At 35.3% G+C, this 20,284-nt stretch overlaps 1 protein-coding gene across 23 annotated transcripts in view; it reads left to right on the top strand.

Annotated features, from left to right (window-relative positions):
* Nucleotides 1-20,284, top strand: part of VPS13B (vacuolar protein sorting 13 homolog B) — a 1,048,068-nt gene that overhangs the window by 103,328 nt on the left and 924,456 nt on the right. For all 23 annotated transcript variants that reach the window (XR_011966588.1, XR_011966589.1, XR_011966590.1 and 20 more), the window contains 5 exons: nucleotides 11,759-12,027; nucleotides 14,353-14,448; nucleotides 14,768-14,890; nucleotides 15,468-15,605; nucleotides 19,081-19,168. Coding sequence is in view for 19 of the 23 variants with exons in the window: in XM_072606881.1 (XP_072462982.1) it covers nucleotides 11,759-12,027; nucleotides 14,353-14,448; nucleotides 14,768-14,890; nucleotides 15,468-15,605; nucleotides 19,081-19,168 (714 nt within the window). In the remaining 4 variants the exon portion in view is untranslated. The remainder of the gene's footprint in view (nucleotides 1-11,758; nucleotides 12,028-14,352; nucleotides 14,449-14,767; nucleotides 14,891-15,467; nucleotides 15,606-19,080; nucleotides 19,169-20,284) is intronic.

Raw genomic sequence — 20,284 nt, 5'->3', positions numbered from 1 at the left:
GAGCCAAAGTTGAGAGGGGCCATTCATCTTTGCCTTCAAAGATGGTGAGAGCTTCAGTCATGAGCAAAAGCTCTTGACCCATCAGAGAAAGCATGTGGCCTGAACTGGTGGGAGTAGGAGAGCAGAGAGGGGGAGACAAACTTTGGGGGGATAGGCAAAGATAAGGGACAGAGGTGTCATGATGAAGAAGGTCTGGGAGCTCTTAGTCATGGTGATGAGATAAGGGATGAGATGCTTTTAGTAGAAGCTGGTCAGGACCCTGTGCCCTTGCCCCAGCAGGCCTGTTGGAGGTTTTGCGATACTCCAAGCTGTTCCCACCTCACTGGAATTTCTACTTCTCTTCTTGCCTTTTGGGGAAAAAGTATTTGATTCTTCTGAGTATAGGATAAGAAAGATATACTTTGAGTCGTTTCTAGAAAATACTTTAGAATTATATCAAATATATGTGCCCAGACCTCCATCCTGTTAAATTAATAGCAAGGGACAGGAGAGTTTATCAGAAAGATATTTAAGTAACTTCAGGCCATTCCTTACTGGGTGATCTCACCAACTTGGGTTTAGTTATCTTCTTTTTGCAGGTGATCCCCAGATCTGTATATGTAGCCCTAGTTTCAGTCACTTGTTACCTACTTCTTGTGGACATCTCAGATTGGATGTTTGTAGATCTCACATTCAGCATGTCCAAAACAGAAATCTTTCCCCCTACAAACTCTCCCTTCTTTTCAACTTCAACGAAACTATTGAGGATCCTATATCCTCCTAGTCTCACAAGCTTGCATCCTTGGTTTGATCCTCATCTGCTCACTTATACTTACTCCAGGTAATCAATCCATTACCAAAATTTTTTCGGTTTCTACTTTTGCATCTCCTCCCTTGATTGTCTCCTCTCCCTCACACAGCTTCCATGGTCTCAGTTATTATGTCTATGCAGATAAACTTGCACCTTGGATGAGATAAGTAGACCCATGCTCGTTAAAAAACGTCTATTGCATCCTCTACTCAGTACCTTCTTGTTACGTCCTTGTTAAAATATACAATCTTCTTTTTGGCATTTAAAATTCATAATCTAGATCCTTCCAAGGAGGCAACAGGATGGATAGCAGTGGATAAAGCACTGGGATTGGAGTCAGGAAGTCTTGAATTCAAAATGAGTCACAGACAGTAGATTTGTGATTCTGGGTAAATCATTTAGCCTTTTTCTACCTCAGTTTCTTCAACTGTAAAATGGGACTAATACTAGCACCTACTTCACAGGGTTGTTATGAGGATCAAAATAGGTATTTGTAAAGCACTTAGTAGAGTGAATTGCACATAGTAGACACTCTATGATCCTGATACATTAGCTTACTTTCTTTTCCTTGAACATGACTCTCCCGATCTTTTCTAATTATACTCCTAATTTTTACCCAGTGTTTTGCCCATAGTAAACCCTTAAGAAATGCTTCATTTGTTTATTCATTTAATCATTCTTCTGTCATCTGTATGTCTTTCCATTGTCTATTCCCCATGCCTTAAATGCCCTTTCTAGTACTCGCAGCCCTTGATTTCTGGCCTCTTTCAAAACTCATCTCAAATAACTTTAGTAAAAAATCTTTCCTGGTCTTTCCAGGTCCTACCTTCTGAGAGTACTTTCTATCTACTCTGTTTATATCGAGTTTGTACCTAGTTACTTGTGTTCTGCATTAGAATGTTCACTATTTGTGGGGAGGAAGTGTTTTTTTGCCTTTCTCTTTATACCTAGAAGGTAGTAGTATCTGACACAGTATAACCACTTAAAAATCCTTATTTATTCCCTAAACTTTGAATTCTTTACAAACTACAAAATTAATTCTAAAAGCAACTGAGTTCTCATAGAACTTGCTTTAAAATGCATGAAATAGTTTACCTAATTTATAACATTGGGTATTCCTCAGCTTATAACCATCTTAGAATGTGACCTTAATTTTATAAGATATTATTACAAGATAATTTTATAAATAACAAGGACAAAATATCAAGTTCCACATAGAAAAACAGAATAAATCACATCAGTACAAACCAGTACAAAATGCCATTTCTACTGATTTGAGAATGCAGAACAGTAAGAATATTCTCTCCATAGTCAGCCTAACATTTAGGTGCATGATAACAAAGAATGACTTCACCTTGGCAGTGCTTCAGGGACAATATTTAGGTGAGAATTAACTGTTCTTTATAGTTTTTCAAATATTTTTAAGCCTATAACAAATTATATCAAAATTAGCCAGAAAAGTTTTGTGCCAACATTTTCTAAATACATATATTTATCAGTGGTAGTACAAAGGAAATGCCTCCCTATCAATTGTATAACCACATTACAATGAGCAATTTTACTCTAAAAATATGACAACCTGGAAATTCTTTCAAAGTACAAAATCTCCAAAACTGACTAATCTTCAGTCTTTGGAGGGAAGAAAAATGTTGAAGTTGGTCTCCTATCTGGTTACCTGACCATATACCTTCCATTTGAGAATACACTTATCTCTAGCCCCATCTCTACCCTCTTGAGAGAAAATGATATCTTGCACTTAATAATAGACATTCTGATACATCCCAGTGTTTGTGTATCCTTATAGGTCATTGTTCAAACCTCATTCCCCACTCCCTTTTCTCTATTCCTTATTTCTTTCTCCCTCCTCCCACCTCAAAATTTCAACCAAACACTACCCACCCCTTCCATTGTGCCCTCTGGAATACCTGTTTCACGGGCAACAGGCATCATTTTTTTCTAAACATTTTCCTCTCCCTGACCTTCCATCTACTAGCTATTATTAAAACCTGCCTCCCTCCTGATGACATAGCCTCCCTGGCAACCCTTTTCTAAAACTGGCTGCACCTTCACTCATTCCTTTTGGTTTACTGGTCAAGGTAGGGGAATTGGATTATTCCTTATTTCACGTTGCTGTGAGACTTCGAACACAACTGTCTGTTTACGTCTACCATAATAGTAATTATAACAATAAGAACTAATATTTAATGTCATGCCTACTATGTGTCAGACACCATGCTAAGTGCTTTATAAATATTATCTCATTTAATCCTCACAACAACCTTGGAAAGTTGGTGCTGCTATTATCATCCTCATTTTACAGTTGAGGAGACGGGTGAAATAACTGGTCCAGGGTTACATAACTAGTAAGTTTTTGAGGTTGGATTAGAACTCAGGTCTTCCTGACTTCAGGACTGGCACTCCATCCAGTGTACCACCTGCTGGGGAGTTAGTGAGATGTCTACCCCAAGCATGTGAAGACTTCCCCTGGTGGAATGGGCAAATGCAAACAATTTGTTCCAGTGACTGTGAAGGTGGTCAGAGCAGGCATCGTGAAGCACTTAGAGCTTGGTCAGGCATCGAAGATGTCAAGGTCATCCACTCTATTCTAGGCTGTAGTTGCAGTCATCTTGACTTTTGTCCTGCCGTGGACTTCAGTGCCTGGGAAAGAAAGAGTGGGGCTTATGACTCTATACAACTCTGCCTTACTGAGATGCAGTTCATGCATAAGTCAAGACATCACCTCATGATGTCATCGGTCCTCTTGGAAAACAAAGGACGAGCAGCAAAAGCAGTAATAACTCTGCCTCATCATGTTATGTTTTTGCAGTATTACTGTCATTGATACTTACAGTTGAGGTACACACATAACACACATGCAGACGTTCACACACACAGACACACAAATGTTCTTTGTGTGTACGTTGCATTAAATAGCATAATTTCTCTATGTGGAAAAAAGCTCGAGACTGGAAAAGTCTCTAATTTAGATTCTACGATTTAGTAGCCCTATGCCTTTCTTAGTCTTTTTACTTCCCTGAACTTCATTTTTAAATTATAGATGGAAGAGGTAGGAGGATTTATTCAAGAGATCATGTAAAGGGTGTCCTAAAAGTCTTAATTCAGATTCAAGTTTTAATGGTATCTTCCCATCCTCTAATCTCCTTTCAATTAAAACAGTTTTTGTTTTTTTTTTTAAAAATTCTTCTAAGAAATCATAGAATTGTAGATTTAGAGCTGAAAGGGACCTTGGAGACCAACAGACCCAATTCTCTCATTTTACAGATGAGGACTGAGGCATAAAGACGTTAAATAACTTTTTCAGGGTCTCACAGCTATTAAGTATCTGAGACAGAATTTGAATTAGGGTCTTCCTGACTCCAAGTCTGGCACTGCATTTACCACATTGGACAAACTGAAGGTTTCATTTTGTACTTTGAGTCAATTACTTCTCTGTCTGGAGAATAATTTGCTTCATTTCGATTCTCTTGAGCATTTGGTCATTGCCTTGTTTAGAATTCTGAAATTCTTAGTTTCAATAAATTTCTTATATTTGGATATGGGACCTTTATCAGAGAGGCTTGGTGTAAGAAATTTTTCCCAGTTAATTGTTAATCTTATAATTTTTATCTGAAGTGATTTAGTTTGTGCAAGAGCCTTTTAGTTTTATATAATTGAATTATATAATTGAAAGTCCATTTTTCTAGAAATAGAATTGTCCATTTCTATAGCAATCTCATCTACAGGAATCTTTTCTCAAATTCTCTTAATTTTGGTGCCTTCCCCCTCTTAATTATTTCCTATTTCTTCTGATTATTGCTTGTTTGTACATATTTGTTTGTTGTCTCATTAGATTGTGAGCTCCTTGAAGACAGGGACTATCTTGTGCCCCTTTTTGTATTTCTAATGCTTACCATAATTGTGAAAGGTATTTCCTTCCTTGTTCTTTATTATATTTAATGTTTGACTTTTTATATCCAGGTCATTGATACATTTGGAGCTTATCTTGATTGATGTTGACTCAAACCTAATTTCTGCCAAACTGTGTTCTAGTTTTTCTGACATTTTTTGTTGAGTGAGTTCTTACTTCAGTAATTGAGGTCTTTAATTTTTCAAACACTAGACTAATGTGTTCTTTTGCTTTTCTGTATTGTAAATCTAACATCTTTCTCTGACCGACTATTTTTAACCAGTACCAGAAAGTTTTGATTATACCTCCTTTGTGATATATATAGAAATCTGGTACTGCTATTGTCCCCCTTTTCATAATTTCCCTGGAGATTCTTCATGTTGTGCTCTTCCAATGAATTTTACTATTTTTACTATTTTTTTTACTATTTTTACTATTTTTTTTTACTATTTTTACTATTTACTAAAAATTTTGCTATTTTTACTATTTTTCCTATCTTTCTAAAGTAAATACTTAAATAGTTGTGTTTGGTATCTAAATAGATAAATTGTCAAGAAATAAGTAAATTTAGGTAGTCCTGGCATTTCTATTATGTTGGCCTGGCCCAGTCATCATAATTATTATCTCTTCAGTTATTTAGGGCTGTGTTTATTTCTTTAAAGACAAACATTGGAGATGGATGAATACATTCTTGGAAAGAGGAAACTGGCATGACATTGAATGACTTTGGCCCTGTTGGCCTCTTTTTTACTTAGGGTGCCTTCCATCTCATTATTGCAGATAAAATTGCTTATAAAATCCAGGTACTTTTCAAGGTATATTCTAATCAAAGATATGTAGTTATTATGTGATGGCATATGATAATAGTTTTTGAATGTTATCCTCTTACATTATATTTCAGTTATCTGTGTAATGTTTACTTTTGATAAACCCTCTAATGCCTCATCATGTTATGGACATAGGATTTTGATTTCTGGCTGTATAGTCAATGCTTAAGCTCTGGCATGTTCAGTGAACCTGTCAAGACTTCAGGCTAAGATCATATGAAGAACCAGATAATAATGAACCAACCTGAGTAAGTTTAGCTATGTATTGCTAGTAGGTTGACTACCATGTGTTGTTTTGTTTTGTTTTGCCACAGCAAACTACAAGGATTACTCAGGTATGGAGGGTATATAGTATACATACCTCAATGAAATTAATATTACTAGTTGAAATCAGATCATGAAGTAATGAAGTTAAGGATTTTTTAACTTTTTAACATTTTTTTTTTATTTTTTTAAAAATTTTTTTTTTTAATTTAACTTTTAACATTTATTTTCACAAAATTTTGGGTTACAAATTTTCTCCCCTTTTCTCCCCTCCCCCCCCCCCCCAAACCCAAGCATTCTAATTGCCCCTGTGACCAATCTGCTCTCTCTTCTATCCTCCCTCTCTGCCCTTGTCTCCGTCTTCTCTTTTGTCCTGTAGGGCCAGATAGCTTTCTTTACCCCTTAACCTGTATTTCTTATTTCCTAGTGGTAAGAACATTACAGTTGATCCTAACACTTTGAGTTCCAACTTCTTTAGCTCCCTCCCTCTCCACCCCTTCCCTTTGGAAGACAAGCAATTCAATATAGGCCAAATCTGTGTAGTTTTGCAAATGACTTCCATACTAGTTGTGTTGTATAGGACTAACTATATTTCCCTCCATCCTATCCTGTCCCCCATTACTTCTATTCTCTTATGATCCTTTCCCTCCCCATGAGTGTTGACCTCGGATTGCATTCTCCTCCCCATGCCCTCCCCTCTATTCTCCCCCCAACCCTGCTTGTGCCCTTGTCCCCCACTCTCCTGTATTGTGAGATAGGTTTTCCTATCAAAATGAGTGTGCATTTTATTCTTTCCTTTAGTGGAATGTGATGAGAGTAGACCTCATGTTTTTCTCTTGCCTCCCCTCTTTATCCCACCACTAATAAGTCTTTTGCTTGCCTCTTTTATGAGAGATAATTTGCCCCATTCAATTTCTCCCTTTCTCCTCCCAATATTTCTCTCTCACTGCTTGATTTCATTTTTTTTTTAAGATATGATCCCATCCTCTTCAATTCACTCTGTGCACTCTGTCTCTATGTATGTGTGCGTGTGTGCATGTGTGTGTGTGTGCATGTGTGTGTGTGTAATCCCACCCAGTACCCAGATACTGAAATGTTTCAAGAGTTACAAATATTGTCTTTCCATGTAGGAATGTAAACAGTTCAACTTTAGTAAGCCCCTTATGACTTCTCTTTGCTGTTCACCTTTTCATGGTTCTCTTCATTCTTGTGTTTGAAAGTCAAATTTTCTTTTCAGCTCTGGTCTTTTCATCAGGAAAATTTGAAAATCCTCTATATCATTGAAAGACCATTTTTTCTCCTGAAGTATTATACTCCGTTTTGCTGGGTAGGTGATTCTTGGTTTTAGTCCTAGTTCCTTTGACTTCTGGAATATCCTGTTCCATTCCCTTTGATCCCTTAATGTAGAGGGTGCTAGATCTTGTGTTATCCTGATTGTATTTCCACAATATTTGAATTGTTTCTTTCTAGCTGCTTGAAATATTTTCTCTTTCACCTGGGAATTCTGGAATTTGGCCACAATGTTCCTAGGAGTTTCTCTTTTTGGATCTTTTTCAGGTGGTGATCAGTGGATTCTTTCAATATTTATTTTGCCCTCTGGTTCTAGAATCTCAGGGCAGTTTTCCTTGATAATTTCATGGAAGATGATGTCTAGGCTCTTCTTTTGATCATGGTTTTCAGGTAGTCCCAGAATTTTTACATTGTCTCTCCTGAATCTATTTTCCAGGTCAGTTGTTTTTCCAATAAGATATTTCACATTATCTTCCATTTTTCCAATCTTCTCGCTATGTTCTGTGATATCTGTCTTTCTCACAAAGTCCTTAGCCTCCATCTGTGCCATTCTAGTTTTGAAAGAACTATTTTCTTCAGTGAGCTTTTGAATCTCCTTTTCCATTTGGCTAATTCTGCTTTTGAAAGCATTCTTCTCCTCATTGGCTTTTTGAACCTCTTTTGCCAATTGAGTTAGGCTAGATTTCAAGGTGTTAATTTCTTCAACATTTTTTTGGTTTTCCTTTAGCAGGGAGCTGATCTGCTTTTCATGCTTCTCTTTCATCCCTCTCATTTCTCTTCCCAGTTTTTCCTCCACCTCTCTAACTTGATTTTCAAAATTCTTTTTGAGCTCTTCCATGGCCTGAGCCCATTGGGTGGGCTGGGACACAGAATCCATGATTTCTGTGTCTTTGCCTGATGGTAAGCATTGTTCTTCCTCATCAGAAAGGAAGGGAGGAAATGTCTGTTCTCCAAGAAAGTAGCCTTCAATAGTTTTATTTCTTTTCCCTTTTCTGGGCATTCTCCCCAGCCAGTGACTTGACCTCTGAATATTTTCCTCACACCCATCTGGCCTCCTGGTCCTCCCAGCCAGCATTTGGGGACTGAGATTCAAATGCTTCTTCCCACCTTAGGGCTTTTGGCGGGGGCAGGGCTGCTATTCAGTGTGAGAATTAAGTTCAGATGGCCAGGTCGGGGCAGGGCCGCCTCTCAGGCTCAGTTCCCTCAGGGGGTTTATGTACAGACCTTCCACAATGGATCCAGGCTCCCACCCGCTTGGGGAGCCCCTGTCTGCAGCCGCCTCTCAGCTTCTATCTCCCGGGGGGGCCCGAGCCATGGGGGCACCCCACTCCCCTCTCGACCCGCCAAAGAGACTCTCTCACCGACCCCGTCACTTGTGGGTGGAGGGGCTTGTGCGGCCGCTGGAGATCCCGTCCCTGAAGCCTGCTCGGATCTGTACCTCTCGGTGCCGCGGCCGTGGCAGGTCTGTGCTGGGCTCCGCATCTGTAGCGTGACGGACCTTTTGCGAGAGGTTTGCAGGTCCCTCTGTGGGTGGAGGGACCCGCCTGGCTGCAGGATATCCTGTCCCCGTAGCCCGTTCGGATCTCCTCCTCTCGGTGTCGCGGCTGCTGCAGGGCTGCCCTCAGCTCCCAGTCCCGGCTCCCAGTCTGCAGCGCGAGGGACCCCCCGCGAGAGGTTTGCAGGTCTCTCCGGAACAGAAATCTCCCTCGCTCCAATATTCCGTGGCCTCTGGGTGCAGAATTCACCGTGAGTTGGTCCCCTGTAGCCGTTCTGTGGGTTGTGGGTTCGGAGCTATGTGTAAGTGCGTCTTTCTACTCCGCCATCTTCACATTTATTTTTAATTTTGTTTTTTCTCCATTACACATAAACAAAAATTTTTAACATTCATTTTTATGAAAAATTTTGAGATTGATATTCCTTCCCTCTTTTGTCCCTCCCTCCTCCTTGAGAAGACAAGAATTTGGTATAGATTATACATGCACAGTCATCTAAAACACTTCCGTATTGGCCATGTTGCAAAAGAAAAGCCAGACAAAAAGCAAAGAATAATAAGAAAGTAAAAAAAGTATCCTTCAATCTGTGTTCAGGCTTTATCAGTTCTTTCTCTGGGGAGGGAGCATTTTTCATCCCAAGTCTTTTGGATCATTGTATTGCTGAAAATAGCTAAGTTGATCATCATACAATATTGCTGTTACTGTGTACAGTGGTCTCCTGGTTCTCATTTCTCTTGGCCTCAGTTCATGTAAGTCTTCCTAAGTTTTTCTAAATGCATCCTGCTCATCGTTTCTGATAGTACAGTAGTATTCCATCGCATTCATATATCACAACTTGTTCAGCCATTCCTCAGTTGATAGGTATCCCCCTCAATTTCCAATTCTTTGCCATCGCAAAAAAAGCTACTATAAATATTTATGTACATTAAGATCCTTTTTCTTTTTCTTTGATTTTTTTGGCATATAGAACCTCTTATAGTATTGACTGAATCGAGGGGTGTGCTTCATTTTATAGCTCTTTGGGAATTGTTCCAAATGGCTCTCCAGAATGGTTAGATCAGTTTAAAACTCCACTAACAGTCCATTAATGTCCCTGTTTTTCCATATCCCCTCCAACATTTGTCATTTTCCTTTTCTGTTGCTTAGCCAGTCTAATAGGTGTGAGGTGGTACCTCAGAGTTGTTCTAATTTGCGTTTTTCAAATCAGTAGTGATTTAGAGCATTTTTTCATATGACTACATGAATTTGTTCTGAAAATTGCCTATTCATATCCTTTGACAGTTTTATCAATTGGAGAATGACTTGGGTTCTCATGAATTTGACTCTGTTCTCTACATTTGAGAAATTAGACCTTTGTCAGAGAAATTTGCTGTAAAAAAAAAAAATTTCTCCCAGTTTCCTGCCTTCCTTCTAATCTTGTGTGCATTGGTTTTGTTTGAGCAGCCCCTGTTTAATTTGATGTAATTAAAATAATCCCTTTTATATCCCATAATGCTTTCTGTCTCTTGTTTGATCATAAAGTCTTTTATCCATAATTCTGACAGGTAAGCTATTCTTGGCTCCCCTAATTTGCTTACGATATCACCCTTTATGGCTAACTCAGATAACCATTTTAACCTTCTCTGAGTATATGGGGCGAGATGTTGGACCTATAAACTTTTCAATAATTGTATTTACATTTGTAGCACCTAACAAAATGCCTCTGTTTGATAATACTTAGTAAGCGATTTTTTTAGTTGAATTGAAAAAAAGGTATTTTAAACTAAGGGTATAAAAATTGGTTATCTTGTAACTAATAATAACTTGAACATCCTGTTGTAAATTGTTTCTTTAGTTTTACTTTTTTAAAATTTTCTCTAGGTGATTAGACTTTTCATAAGACATTTACCTTTAGATCTGTCATTGTAAATACATGGAAAAAATGATGGCAAATAATGCACTGTAATTGAACATAGCCTGATTGGGACTCTTGAAGTTGCTTTTAAAATATCATTTTGAAGCTCTTCAGTACAGGTCAAAAGATGACTAAGTTGATTTATAATTGGTAAGAAAAGGGAAACTGTGGTAAACAAAGCAGGCTGTATTTTACCTGCTGTTATGGGCACAATTGGATTCTTATCTGTCTAAAGGAAATAGATTATTTGTAAAACTCCAGTAGATTTATGAGAGAGGGAAGAATGAAATAGTCAGGGGTGTGTGTGTTAGGGGTAGGGATTATTCATTGAATTATCTTATGAGATCAGATTTGTTTGAATCTCCATTAAACTTCCACTCTACTTTGAAGCATCCCAGAATACAATATTGTAGTATTCTTTGATCATGATAGTATGCCTCTTTCTAATAGAAGCAAATCAGATTTATTTTCAGAAAGGTGGCAGCTTGATTCAGTAGGTTAGAGAGTTTAGGAATTTTATATATATTTGTGTGACCAAAGAAAATATTTGTGCTTTTTAGGTTCTTCATATGTCAACAACAGTCGTATTGGTATGTTGTATTTGTTTGTGGCAAAGATCAGGTAGCACCATTATTATAGGTTAGATTATAAGTAAAATACACTTTGTTGTATAGGTGTGTAGTAAGTTATTTTTAGGGATAGACTTCTGTTTTTGAGGATTGCCTGCTTTAGAATATTTTTCCTTTCATTTCTCAAGTGGCTAGGCTTAGAAAGCTTGGCTGTCATTCAAGGTCATTTCCACTCTTATCCTGTGAAAACATACTTCCAGTGTATTTGATCATTTGTTGTAAAACAATTTGTTGCAAAATTAGCCCTAGAGACTTTTATATGTCCATTTCTGTTGAAGAAGGAATTCGTATAGATGCACATTTCTATCAATTAGCAATCAAGACTTTATTGAAGATCTGTTGCATGCTCAATATATTGTATCAGGCATTGAACAGGTAAGGTAAACAGTGGGGAAACACAAAGGTAGTATGATACAATCCTTTCCTGTAAATTTGCTGTCTTTTTGGGAGAGCACCTTTAATGATATATACTCTAATATTTTTTACTTACCTGTGAATATCTATCTATTTACCTGTGGATACTCACAAATACAGAAACATAGATGTGATTTCCAAGTGTCAGAAATAGAAAGGGGAGAATCTGTTAAGTGAATCTTTTTCTTCTTGTTTACTTTTCCATAGCTAAACCTAATAGCACTGCCTATTTGCATTTTTGTGTTGTTAGGTGGTGAAGGTGAAACTGGCATAGATATGCAATATCCTACCCAATATAAAGCTCAAGAATTTTGTGCACAACAAGATGATGAACAGTCCCAAGGATGGGTATCCTGGGCTTGGTCATTTGTTCCTGCCATTGTGAGTTATGATGATGGAGAGGATGACTATCTTGGAAATGATACAGTATCAGCTCTGCATCAGCAGAAGTCTCAGGCTTTAAAGGATCCAATTGTTTCTATAGGATTTTATTGTACAAAGGCCACAGTGACTTTCAAGGTAAGTTTTCTTTGAAAATATATTAAGTTTAGTTGTTTAAAATAATCAGTACATGCTCTTTTATACGACAAAAAAAAAAAAGAAAATTCAGTATGCTTCTGGAGAGGAATTATCATTATATTATAATAGAATTATAGTTGCTTTTATTGATGCTTGCTGTATAGTCAAATGACTTTAAAAACTTTTTTTTATCATTATTAAAGTTGTGACCACGAAGCAAATTACAATGTAATTTAGTTATGACATGGGTTGGTGTTGCATGGATTTGGATTCATTACAAGTCAAATCATTCTCTCCCACTTTTCCTCCCTCCCCCCTTTCCCTCATTATATGATTACATTGCAAGATATAACAGTCTGTATGATGGGTGTGAATTTAGTTGCCCTAAAACAGTATGAGTAAAGGATTCCATTATGCAGAGAGGGTGGTGATGATTTTTGCTTATCCATGGTAAGATAAATTTCTTTATACTAAGGAGTGTCTGTGGAATTAGTTTTTACTGATAGAGTGGCTTGGCAGTTCCTGGAATTCATTTATTTGATTGACATAGTAATGAATCCAAACAGAGCTGTTATTTCAAAGAACCCAGGATAAAAGAGATTTTACATGTTGACATAATTTAATGATTTTTCTGGTTTGGTAAGGATCATTGTACTTTACTGAATTAGTAGATTGTGTAGAAAATGATTTTTGACAAAATTAAACACAGTTTATATCATTTGGTAAGTATTTTCCTTGATAAGTCTGCTTTTAAATTTCATGGAGAATACTGAAAACTTAATTTGCTATGAAATTTTTGTGTTCTGTTAAAATGAATTAGTGTCGTAATTGAAGTTGAAAGCTTGAATTTAGCAAAATTAAAATAACAGGTAATCTTTAAAATGATTAAGAAGTTAAAAATGTTCCTTTCCTTAGATTATTTCAAATAGAATAAAAACTTGTTGGTAGACATTTTTTACTATGGTGTTACTATTTTTATATGAACAAAATATAATATGAGCCAATCATTTGTACTGACTAGTAATCCAAGTTTATAAAGAAAATTAAAGTTAGATTGGTAGAGGAAGTATCATGTTTCAGGTCATTTTTGTGACCATATAGTTTGAAACATGAAAATAATGAAGCCTTATGCTAATGCTTCTGTTGCTTTTACTGATGAAAATAATAGCGTGTAATTGAGTCAGGATGGACATTTACATGAGAAATACATATGTCTATAAAGCATAAGGGAAATATTCTGATAGTTGAGGGGAAAACATTAGAATTCGTTGTTTGGCTTGCATGCTAAAAATGTATGGAATTAATTTGTGGTTCATATTTTGGTTAGAAAAAAAAAGGTCATGTTTCTGCATTAGTAGTCTGAACAAGTTGATACCATCCCAGCAAAAAAACCATGCCAAATTAAATGTAGCATTTTTCTAATAATGTTGAAAATTGTTCTTGTAATGTCTGAATTCTTTTAATCAATTAATTGCTTTTCCTTTACAATAATTGCAGACAGCTGAAGAGCAATCAGGTTTAAGAAAATCAATTTTTACTTCAGTATTTGACTTACAAAATTTTACTTTAAAACAGCAACCATGTGTACTTCACTGTTGGAAACAGCAAAAGAATGAGAACTTGTGATTTCAAAAATATTTTACATAAGAAGTAATGATTTGGTGCAAGATAGAGTAAGTCGTAAAATTCTCAAACTAAAAAGATCCTGCCTAAAATTGAACTCTTCCATGGAGTTTAAAAGGGTATTTGAGTATTACTGTGTTTTTGTTTTACTAGGATGTGATCATTGATTTGACTGTATTAAAGTTTGAAGAATATTCTGATTTCAAGGACAAAGGTTACTTGAACATATGCGGAAGGCAATGAATGCTTTTTCTTTTGAAAATAACAGGAAGAAATTTTGGTAATGATTAAACAGAACTAAGCCCAATTTAGGTTGTAACTATGTGAATTGATATAGTATTTGGAAGATTTTAAAGCTCATTATAGATGTTCATTTGCTATTAACATTTCTGTTGCAGCTGCACAACTATTGCACCTTTTAAAGCAGTGTTATTGTAACAGGAAACTAAATAAAAATACTGTGGTGGTCAAGTCATATGCCATACATGAAGTTAAATTGGCATATTCAGCAACAGGGTCGTATGTTCTAATGTGGATAATATGTTACAGATGTTTTTATTGCACCTGCGTCCTGCACCGTAATACATTTTGACCAATAGTAAAGTTTAATTTGTCTTCATCAATTTGGTATAGTAATGACAGATTGCTGCTCTTTAGTGCTAATTTTGGCATATTTAATTTGTTTATCATATTGTTTCATAGCTCACTGAAATGCAAGCTGAGAGTAGTTATTATAGCCCTCAGAAAGTAAAATCAAAAGAAGTAATATGCTGGGAGCAAGAAGGAACCACAGTTGAGGTAATTTTCCATTATAAATGTATATATTTAATTTTATAGTAATAGTTCTGGAAAATTGATGTGCAATAAATATTTTTCACCAGTTACATATTTTAAAATGCCATTTATGTCATTGGTTTAGCATTGCTCTTTTATTAGACAAAAGAGATCATTAAAATACTTCCCTTTTAAAAGCTTTACTGTATTGTGTAACATTACAGTAGAAAAAAACCATGATGCCACAGATTGTTAGACAGTCCAAAAGGTTCACTAGAGTCTTGTGATGCTTGATCTTTATTTCAAGTTCTTGTGTTTATTGTACTACTTTTTCTTTCCATAGGCCCTGATGATGGGAGATCCTTTCTTTGATTGCCAAATTGGTTTCGTAGGTTGCCGAGCCATGTGCCTTAAAGGAATTATGGGTGTTAAAGATTTTGAAGAGAATACGAATAGATATGAAGCTGTAAGTAAATACTTTTTAAGAAGCTAAAAAAATGTGATTTATTATTTATCATGCAAAATATAGTAACCTCACATGAAATTGCGAATTGATTATAGGGATTTTACTTTTATTTTTTAGTCTTTTCATAGTTGTGGGGGAGAAATATTAGTACTCAAGGGCACTTAAAAAGTGAACAAAGCAAATGACAGACTACAAAAATAGGAAGTGTCTTGTACTTTGAGGTGGTTTTGATAACTTTTTTAATGGAGGTACTGTGCAGGGATTGTTTGTTGGAAACGTCAAAAAAAAGAAAGTGAATAAAACTGAGTACTTAGATGGTAATTCCAGATATTTTCCAATGTAGCAGTTATGTTTCTGTTAAAATTCACTAGGAATTTTGTGTAATGGCAACCTCATGAAAAACCAATTTGGATAATATATTACTATTTAATTTTGTTGTATTAATATGTTCTATTTTTCAATAGTCAGTGAACCGTAATCTTCATAGTATATATGATAAAAGCAAAACTCTTACTTGCTGTAATTGCCTAATAGTGCTTTTCCTTCTTTCCCTTCATATTTCTTTTTTCATTTTAAGGAAGCATGTTTCTTCATTTGTGGTGAAAATCTGAGTACCAAAGGTTTGACATATCTTACAAATTCACTGTTTGATTACCGAAGTCCAGAAAATAATGGCATTCGTGCAGAGTTTATTTTGAATGCAGCTCATCATAAGGTCAGAGAACAAACTGCTAAGTCAAATTCTAGTCTGTGTGTTTGGCAAACATACTGAGAATACTTGATTACTACCATTGCTGTCAACTGTCATTTGTCGAGTACTCTTTATTTATAGTAATATACAGCAGAAAGCTTTTGCCCTGTTACTGCCCCCCCTAGTTTTTTGAAAAAGGTTGTTTCATGAGTGCCCTGTTTTGTTTGTACAGCATGGAAATATATTTTACGTGTTTTCTTCATGTTTATGTTTTCATGCTCAACATTTATGCCCTCTGAATAGTTTTTGCTGTGCTTAGTCATAATACATTTTTGATTATTGGATGATGTAAATTAAATACTGTTAATTGATTCAGCAACATGTAGTGGAAAGAGCACTTGACTGAAATTTAGAAGACTTATACTAGTCTGTAGTAGTATCTAACAGTGTTACCTTGAGCAAGTTGCTTAACTGTTCAAATTCTCAGTTTACTCATCTAATGAATAAAGGAGTTTGACTCAAGTTCCTTTCATCCCATAAATGTAATAACATGGAATTTCTTTTACTTTTTTGGTAATGACAGGTAGTATAGCATAATGGATAGTGAACCTCTTAAACCTTGTGGCTTTGTGATTGTGGGCAAGTCATTTAACTTCCCAGTACTGTAAGCAACTTTTAAGAGTATATGTTAAAAGAAGATACCAATCCATAAGTAGAAGGAATTTTGTTGTTTGGGAGTTCCCAATTTCATTGAAGCACCAGATCCAAGTTCTTTTATTATCCCATTTATTTCAATATCTCCTATTATTAGACTTTATTTTTCCCCCCATTCTTTTCCATTTTTCTAATTTATAATAAAGTAATCTAATCTAGTAAAGTTAAATAGGGCCACCTACGTTGGTGTTTTTGGAAAGAAAACCTCCTTTGTTGGTCTAGATCCTAGAACTATTCTTAATCAGAGTTGCAGTGGGCCTGTGATTTTATTCATGAATATTATTTCCATTCATGCAGACCACAACTTCTTATTCTGTGGAGTTCTTGTCTGTGTACTCTCATAAATAATGTACAAAGATCCACCCAATGTAGTGGAGGTGTTCTTGTAGATCTTTTTGCATTTTATAAGGATGACATGTGAGTAAAACATGGCTTGCAGGATGCCTTTGAACATTTATATTATTAGAAATGGAGGTGATCATCTGACTAGATTAAGGGATAACAGCCTTCAAGCAGTACAGGTACTCACAGAATATAAAAGACTTAGTTTTTACCAGTCAAAAATTACTTCTCCAATTTCTACAATGTGCAAAATCCTGTGAATGTTACTTTGCGGAATATATTCATTTTAAAACACTTTAAGTGCTGGGTGCAAAGATACTTTTATGTGATGCAAGAGAGACTAATATATTAATACTTAACATTAATATAGTTTTAAGGTTTACAGATACCTTACTTCATCTGATTTGATGAATAAGAAGTGTTTTTTTTCTTACAGGATTTATTCATTAGAGTAATAAGGCATGTTACCAAATAATGTGTACGAAACATTATAGAAGATTGAATGTAAAAAAAGTACCATAATGAGAGAATAGAGAAATTTTCATATTAGCTCATAAGGAGGGATCATGAAGGAATAGACAGGAAAGACTTCAAAAAGAAGGTGGTCTTTAATCCAGAGCTTTAAGGATTGGTGGAATTTCAGTAGTCAGAGATGAATGGGAAGGTGTTAGTTTAAAAGAAGAGTATACACAAAATCTGTAGCATATTCTGGGAATATTAAGTATAACTTGAGCATCAGGCATGTAAAGGAGATTACTGCAGATACTGGAAATAGAGCATCAGGTTAGGTGTTGGAGGAGCTTGAATGAAATGTTAAAAGTTTGGAAGTTATTTGGTAGACATTGGGGAACCATCAAAGTTTTTTGAGCATTAAAGTGTTTTGAATGGAACTGACCAACAGTGTAACTTAGATTGGAGAGGTGGGAGTTTAGAAGTAGGGATATTCGTTAGGAAGTTCCTACAGTAGTTTAGGAAGAGATGATGAAAGGCATTGGAAATAGAAAAAGAAATGGATGTGAAATGCATTAAAGAGGTAGAATCAGTTAGACTTAGTTACTGGTTAACTGTAGAGGATGAAAGAAAGGAAGGAATCTAAGGTAATAACTAGGATTTCAAGTATGGGTCACTAGGATGGTAGTGGCATCATTAACAAAAATTAGGAAGCCAGAAGAGATAACTGTATTAGAGTGAGAGATGCAATTCATTTTTAAACTTATTAAATTGGAGGTGCCAGGGAAGTGTGCAAATAGTTTATAGAAGGCATTTAGAAATTTGAGTCTGGAATAAACAAAAAACAACAGTATCAGAAAGAGATTGAGACTGAGGAGACTTTGGAGTATCTACAAAAACTGATAGTAAAGGGAGTTTAAGATTATTTCTTTAAGCTTATTTCTTGGATTGCATACCTGGTTTTTGATTGGATTTAGTGATTATGTCATAATGATCTCAACTAGTGTTTATTGAATTTTATAGTGTGTAGTGACTGAATAGATTTATTTTTTATTGATTGATAAAACTGTCATTTAGCCAATAATGTATTCTGTTTAAATTTAAATAGCTGAATATTTTGAAGACATCTACTCATGTTAATCTGTATGTGTTTGGATAAAAACAAATTTTAAAAATGAGAAGGCAAATTTAGTTAACGAAATTTGTAATAAAATGTAGAATGGAAGTAAAAAGTATAAATATATATATATTTTGGGAGTGGAGATTTCTGATATTAGGTTTAGAAGACTTTCTGAAATTTACTATACATTATAGACTGAAGTAATATAAAATGAGATTAATGAAATTACAGGCCTTATATTTTTGTCTTTGATTTGTTCAGAGCTTTGCTGTTAACTTAGGTTGCAGTTTGTCACCAAATAGAAAACCTTACTAGCCTGATGATTGTGGGTCAAAAATCTGTTTTAGCTAAGTTACCATTTTCCCTATATTTAAAGTAACAATAATACTTCCTCTACCTAACTTCCAAGGCTATTGTGAGATTCAAATGAGATGCTGTATATAAAGCACTTATAAGCCATAAAGTGCTAAATATATATATTTTTTTCTGTGAGCTTAAAACTTTTCCATAAAAGAGGCATTGAAATACTTAAGAACTAACTAGCTTTTGGGGGGAGTATTTGTTAGAAAGCATTGTATAGCTGAGAAAGGTCAAGAAAGGAATATGTTCTCCATTAAAGGTATTCATTAACTAGACATTATTGATAAAGTGGTCAAAATGTCCAGTAAAATTATAGATGTTTCTTTGTGGGGCCTATAATAGAAATTACAATACCTGCCTTAGAAGTGAATTCTTTGGATAACCTCTGTTCTTTTGTTGTGATAATCTTTTAAGTTGATACACAGCTCAAGTAAGGATATGTGTCTGATTCTTGTAATCTCAAGATTCTCTTCTTATTCAACTTTTGTTCTGTTTGCTTTGCTTTGTTGGCAGGAGACATATACTGAGATAGCAGGAATGCAGAGGTTTGGAGCTTTCTACATGGATTACTTGTACACAATGGAGAGCTCCAGTGGCAAAGGTACTAGTTGCTTTTCTTAATGTTTGCCTTTCCTCACACAACAGAAACAAAGGCCTCTTCACAGCCACCTGGTCCTTGACCGGCTGTCCTCAGTTACCTCAGGTTTACCTTTGGGGTTGATTTGGGGAATGACTTAATCTGTAATGACATGTGTTAGAATTTTGTGATATTCTTGGTATTTTGATTGATTTCCTTTTACAGGTAATTAGAAATGCATTTTTATAGTCATTTGGTATTAGCTTTCATATGTAGTTATAATTTTGATAGATGAAAATTAATATTCTATTCCATTGTCATAAAGAATTAGTCTTTCTTTTAAAAAAATACCTCATGAATGTTATGTAGTTTTTTTTTTCTTAAGTAAAGGTTTGTTTAATGTTTCTTGGTGTAATTCCTATAGAGGTCTTGTGGCATATTGCTTAATTTTTGTGTTTTCTTAGTTTTTTCTTATTAGGAAAAGAGGATCTATGCTTTCTGGGTTTTTCCTGTAATTCTTTGTGAAATATAGTTAGATCATCTTAATTCTTTTTGTCAGTTTTTAGTAATTTCATGCAGGTTGAATCTTTTGTTACGTTTTGTTACATATGTTTAAGAGTTCCTGTTGCGGTTTCAAATTTTATTATGAAATTTTTATGTATCTGTAAACTCTGTATGTGTTTTGGAAATTTTTTGCCTTTTGAATAGGCAGAATATGCAGTAATACTGAGATTTCTTAAGTTGTAGAGCTGGAAAGATCTTAGAAGTCATGTAGTCTGAGTCTTTTATTTTACATACCTGGAAAATAGTATGGGGGATTTTACACAGCTAGTTAATAGCAGAGTGAAACTTTGAACCCAGATGCCCCTTGACTACCAGTCCATTCCTCATTGCATTATACAATTAGAGTCATAGGATTTAAAAGTGTAAAGTGACCTCAGAAATCATCGAGATTAGTCACTTCATTTAAAATATTTATTAACTTAAGACCAGAGGGTTAAACACTTGTTCAGGACCTTAAAAAGTATTAAATGACAAAGTAAGGATTTGGACCTAGGTTCTGTGACTACTAGGGCTTTTTCTTTTTAATTAACACACCCTCATTAAGATGAGCATTTCTATATGAAGAGCAGGACGGAA

This window comes from Notamacropus eugenii, chromosome 4, assembly GCF_028372415.1.
Source record: "Notamacropus eugenii isolate mMacEug1 chromosome 4, mMacEug1.pri_v2, whole genome shotgun sequence".
NCBI lineage: Eukaryota > Metazoa > Chordata > Mammalia > Diprotodontia > Macropodidae > Notamacropus > Notamacropus eugenii.
The sequence above is the reverse complement of the archived record's forward strand: the minus strand, read 5'-3'. Positions and strand labels throughout refer to the sequence as shown.